This window comes from Phocoena phocoena, chromosome 4, assembly GCF_963924675.1.
Source record: "Phocoena phocoena chromosome 4, mPhoPho1.1, whole genome shotgun sequence".
Taxonomy (NCBI): domain Eukaryota; kingdom Metazoa; phylum Chordata; class Mammalia; order Artiodactyla; family Phocoenidae; genus Phocoena; species Phocoena phocoena.
In genome coordinates this window covers 87664435-87670434 of record NC_089222.1, presented here as the reverse complement: position 1 = coordinate 87670434, position 6000 = coordinate 87664435, and the positions used below count along the sequence as shown (strand labels likewise).

The following is a 6000-nucleotide window of genomic DNA, read 5'->3' as shown; positions in this document are numbered from 1 at the left end:
TTTGGGTTTGCAAGGCTCTCTGCTAGGTCCCTTTAACATTCACTATATAGTAATGAGGCAGCTTCAGTTTCTGAACTGGAGCCGGTGGAGGTAAATTGATTCCTTTCCTCTGAAAGCTAGCTTGAATGTGGCAACCAATTCTTCTCAAGCGGGAATGTAAGGGGCTGAAAACTGGCTTGGAGGTACCTCTGGATGTTCACCTGCAGAACAACTAAAAATGGACAAAGAAAACAGTGATGTTGCATCCAAATCTGCTGATGTGAATGTAAGTACATCGAGAGAAGCCTTCTCTGTTACTTGAATGCCATTTATTGCTGACCCTTTTAGTAAAATGAGACTGAGTTACTTTACAAAAATAAAGGAAACAATAATAAAATACTTAGCTTTCCTTTGGAACTGAATGGATTTTACAAATTTGAGCTTGTTTTAAAGTGCTGTACTTGGCAGTTGATTTGCAGCTGTTTTTCTAAAACTCCAGGGAAATGGTACTGATCTCTACACAAATTCCACTTTAAAATTTAATCAGGGCTAACTGAGACTGCCTATAATGTGTTCCCACACTTAAAGACCAAACCTTGACCTTGTCGGTTCTACATGGGCTAGCATTTCTGTGTGTTTTCTTTTTTTACTTCTTGGGGGGAATATTTGAAAGTAGCTTGACACTATAGTCAAGTCATCCAACAATAGAATATTTTTCTCTTTAGAAACACCATCCTCAGTCCTGCAGGACATCACATTAGATGAGATCTGGTCTAGTTCAGTTTCAGCAGGAGGCATATAAGCTACATTTCACTCCAGGGGTTGACAGGAGTGTTTGGCAAAAAGAATGAGGGAGCCATGAATTATTTAGAATGTTCTTGGCCACATATTATCCCATTAATTGGTAGGATTAAAGACTGGAAGACATGTACTTTGTAGGGAACAGTGAGAGAGAGAGTAAGAGAGAATGAGAGCATTCTTAGAGGAGAGCTCGGAAGATTATTTCTTTGGAACTGGTGCTCCATATTCTTACCTTTAAAAGAATGTGTATTTAAAAGTTATTTTGTCACTGAAGTTTAGTTACCCTGATATGTATAAATCTCTCCGTCAAAGAAGTTAAACTCTCACTTACATTATTAAAGAATTGACAGCATCAAATGACAGAGGATAGAGGAAAAAAAGAGGAGGGGAAAGAGTTAAATAATGTATTTTTTCCTGTTGCACATAACACCTTGCACTAAACCCGGTAATTTTCTAATCTAACATGAGTCCCCTATTTCATTCTTTATTTTTTAATCATTGTTTCATTTGTATTGAAAACCTGAGTCACTGACCAGTTTAGTGGCTGGCTTCGAAGTGCATGCTTGTGAGGCAATGGTAAAACAATCAGTTTGATCCTTGTCCTGCATCCCTACACAAACGAGAGCATCATCCTCACATTTTTCTTCCTACTGAAGCGGAATCCGGCCTCTGTACCCCAACACTGAATTAATTTTTGGAGACAGAGTTTTGGGTGAAGTAGAAAAGAATAGCTTTATTGCTTTGCCAGGCAAAGGGGGCCACAGTGGGTTAATGCCCTCAAAACTGTGTGTTTCAACCTGGAGGGGGTAGTGAGGAGTTTTATAGTAATGGTTCAAAGAGGGCATGATCAGCTCGTGGACAATCTTCTGACTGGTTGGTGGTGAGGTAACTTCTAGTTCCAACCCATCTGGGGTCTACGTGTTTGTGGGCAGCATGCTGTTAATTTCTCCTACCTGATGGGGGTTTCAGTATCTGAAAAACAGCTCACAGATACTGTTATATATATCCCTTGATGGGGAACCAGGACCCTGCCCCAAGGCTGCACTATTGTTTCTTTTGACTTTTCCTCCCTTGTCTCTGCATCCCCTCCCTTCCCTAATTAGCAACTGTTGGAACCAGCTTGTTGGAACTCAGGGAAGGTCAGGGAGGCTGAATGAAACCTATTTCCTGTAATCAAGAAATGGGGGACACAGAAAGGCTTTTGTGCCCAGGAGTCCCACAGGGTCCTGCTCAATATCATTACCACCAGGTCACGAAACCATAATTAAGAAATTAATTAGTTTCTCTGAGGAACTCACTTCTATTCTTACTTTCAATCTGCCTCAGCCCAGAAGACACTGTGGGAGAAAAGCTATATTGTACAAACACACACATCCCCAGAGTGGTGGACAGATGAATCAACCCCCATAGAGTCCTGTCTGACCTTCAGGTCCTCTAGTCTACACTCCATAAAATTCAGGCCTATCCTCTACAGTGTCAGTTTAGCAGAGTTGGAGAGTTGAGGGGACCAGTTGAGGACCTGGGAACCGTTTCACTATACCTACCTTCATATACCTCCTGTTTTCTTCTGATTGGTCTTAACTGTGTGATTCAATGCAAGTCAATGCTTATGTAAATAATTTGGCTTATTTAGGCCTTTTAGCACCAAGATTCTCCTGACTAGGTGGTTGCATTTAAGCTCTAGACTACTTCTAACTGTTAACACCTCTTTCATTCTTTTGAAGATATCAAATATCTCAGTTCAGGTGGTCAGTGTCCAAGGGAAGCTGCCAGGGAGACGACCACCGAGAAAACCCATCAACAAACCCAAACCCAAACCCAAGAAGCAACTCAAGAAGAAAGCTCCCTTTTGGAACATCCAAATCAAAATCATTCTCTTCACAGTATTTTTGTTCATCTTAGCGGTCGTAGCCTGGACACTGCTGTGGCTGTATATCAGTGAGTTGAAATCTGTGTACCTTTGGGGTTAAGGCTTTCCCTGTGAGTTCTGCATCAGCAATGCAGGCCCGATCTGACCTTGGGGGTTTCTGATAGAATTTTCTTATTTCTCAGACTGACAGTCATTTTCAAAACTGTTGAGGTTTTAAGGAAGAAGCCAGAATTGTCTTTCCCTTTTCTTCTTTTACCACCGCTGTTTTCTTCCCAGAGGAGCAGAGATGGGGGAATAGGATGAGAAGAGCTGAGGAGAACGCTCAGGAGCTTCTGACTGGTTCGGAAATGTAATGCATTTTTAGCTTTAAAAAATGAATGGAATGCTAAGCTCTTTTATTTCCTCATCCACCCACTGCCTGTTTCTAGGCAACCTTATATTTCTAGCTCCCCGAGCTTCATTTTACTCACGCGTCTTTCTCTCCTCTGTTTTGTTTTTTTTTTTGCGGTACGCGGGCCTCTCACTGCTGTGGCCTCTCCCGGTGCGGAGCACAGGCTCTGGACGCACAGGCTCAGCGGCCATGGTTCACGGGCCCAGCCGCTCTGTGACATGCAGGATCTTCCCGGACCGGGGCACGAACCCGTGTCCCCTGCATCGGCAGGCGGACTCTCAACCACTGCGCCACCAGGAAAGCCCTTCTCCTCTGTTTTTATGTTTTTGTTTATCCAATTGATTGTTTTTGTCAGTCTTATTGATCCTTTTGGATAGGAGTCATAACTAAGTTCTTCTTTAGAGAGTACTTACCTAAGCAGCTCAGTAACTACAGCATTTATTGATTTATGTTGGACTTCCCACCCTACGCATATTAATATACTTGATACAAGATATGTGTACTCTCAAAGATATTAAAATTTGGTTGGAAAGCTAGATTTATAGGCAAAGAATGAATGAATATTGTCTTGAACAGTTCAGTTCATTTACATATAGAAATTGACCACCTATAATTTGTGTGGCACAATGTAAGATATCAGGCACACCAAGATATATCTCCTACCTTCAAAAAGCTCATGGATGCATTTTTCTACTTTCAAAAAATCTCATAGTTCAGTACTAGAGAGGGAGTGTGAGTTGATTTTTTTTTTTTTTCTCAAGCAATTACTTTGCAATCACAGAAGGGAGACATCCAACAACCTGCCCAGGGATAGAGTCTAGATAAGTCTTCATGAACTGGTTCTTGAAAATTCATTTGACACATCTTGGGAGTGCCCACTATGAGCTGAGCTCTGTGATAAGCATGGAACAGAGTGGTAGAGAGGAAAGAATCTGTCTTTACAGACTAGTGGGGGCGGTCAAGTCAATGAGCAATTAAGAAAAACACAAAAGACACACAACCCCAATCCAGAGCAAACCCGTTTATTTCCCTTCAGCTCTCTGCCAGCCCTAAACTGATATATTTGCATTGCCCTTGCATTTTTGTACAAGGTTTCGGGACATCATTGTGAAGAGTTAATTTGTTGGTTGTGTGAAAATCAGTTAAGGGCATTTCAGCAAAACAGACCAGTACAAGCAAAGGAAAACTGGTATAAATAAGTGAGAATTGTTCAACAAACAACAGGGGTTATTTTGATACATGAAATTTGGGCATGGAGGGTGGCCTTGAGAAATGTTAAAAAAAAAAAATTCAACCAAGTAACTCTGATGATCTAATTGGCTTTATTCAATGGCTCATGAATCTGGCAGCATCCCTTCTAGTAAATAAAAGGGCTCTCTGAGGGGGTGTACAAAATGGAAGGTTTTTATAGGCAGAAGGAGGGTGGGGCAAGGAAGCTATTAGCAAAAGAAAAGAAAGGATTGTTTCAGGCCAGGCCATCAAATTTTGGGGGAAGGGAACAGCAGGGGTCTTTATCATGTAGATTATCACACTAGTGTTGATCAGGAAATTTCTGTTTAAAGGTCACATTCCTGAAGAGCATGTGAAACCGTAATTAAGTCTTGGTTTGCGGTCTTGGGAGCAAAGGATTCCATTTGGGGCTTGTGATTTTTTTTTTTTTTTTAACAGAAATGAGATGGACAGCACATCAGGAAGACCATGTGTTACTGAACATAAGTTTGTGTGCTCAACACACAGTGAGACTAAACGAACCAAAATGGAGCTTGGATCAGAGAAAGGTTTATTGCAGGGCCAAGCAAGGAGAATGGGTAACTCGTGCTCAGAAAAACTGAACTCCCTGATGGTTTTGGAGGAGAAGTTTTTATAGGCAAAATTTGGGGTGAGGACTGCAGGGTGCGTGACTTTCCTCAGATTGGCTGGTGGTGAGGTAACAGGGTGGTATTCCAGGAACCTTGCGCTCATCCTGAAGTTATGATCCTCCACCTGTGTGTGGTCTTAGTTCTTGCAGAAGAACTCAAAGATATTGTTATGTATATTCCTTGAGGAGGAATCAGAATCCTGGACTATAGTTTCTTGATTGTTCCTTTGTTTCTGCATTCCCTTACTTCCCTGATTAGCAGCTGTCTGAATCTGCTCTTTGTATTCAGGAAGGTCTGAGAGGCAGAAGACTTTTTTCTTTTTTTTTTGCAAATAAGAAAAAGGGAGACACAGAAAGGCTTTTGTGCCCAGGACGGCCCCACAAGGTCTTCCTCAGTTTCACATGGAGGGCTTGTATGTTAGGCTGAGCTCAAGAGTTAGACAAATGTAATCTGGTTGAAGGCTAAATTGATTTCTCTTGCATTGCTTATCCCTTGATTACTTACTGATAGAAGAAGAATGTGTGAGCTTCTAGGTAGAAGTCATAGCTTTCATTCAAATTTTAAAGAATCTGCAACAGAAAAAAAAAAAAATCTAAGGACTTTCTTGGTAAAATCAAAGACAAAAACAACTATTGCTTTATACAAGAGGCCTAGTGAGGCAAGGTGATTTGTCCAAGGTTACATTGATCTTGGGTGGCCTCGGCCTGCAGTGGCTTGAAGTAGAGTTTTGGTTCCCATCCAGGGATTGAGCCAGGAGAGCACCAAATCCTAGCCACTAGACTAGTGGTCAGTGACAAGGCCCTGGCCCTATGGCTTTGCAGAAAAAAGAATTCCCACAAAGACAGAAAGTAATGAAACAAGTAAAGTATTTATTAGGGGAAAAAGAAGTACGGTATGTGTGGATAGACACATGGGCAGGCTCAGAGAGAGAGTCGTGAAGTGGCAGTTTGAATCAATTTTATGGGGCATTTCTTCCATGTCTCCTTTGGCCAATCATTTTGATTTGCCTAGTTCAGAGTCCATATTTGGTATATCTCAGGATCTTTCCATGTGTGCGTGTGCATCTCTTAGCCAAGGTGGATTCAACCAAAGAGGCGTAT

General features: G+C 41.6%; 1 protein-coding gene across 1 annotated transcript in view; it reads left to right on the top strand.

Annotated features, from left to right (window-relative positions):
• The first annotated feature begins 217 nt into the window (after positions 1-217).
• Positions 218-6000, top strand: part of TMPRSS7 (transmembrane serine protease 7) — a 49331-nt gene continuing 43548 nt past the window's right edge. Inside the window, exons 1-2 of the mRNA XM_065876337.1 lie at positions 218-265; positions 2505-2718. Of these exons, the coding sequence (XP_065732409.1) occupies positions 218-265; positions 2505-2718 (262 nt within the window). The remainder of the gene's footprint in view (positions 266-2504; positions 2719-6000) is intronic.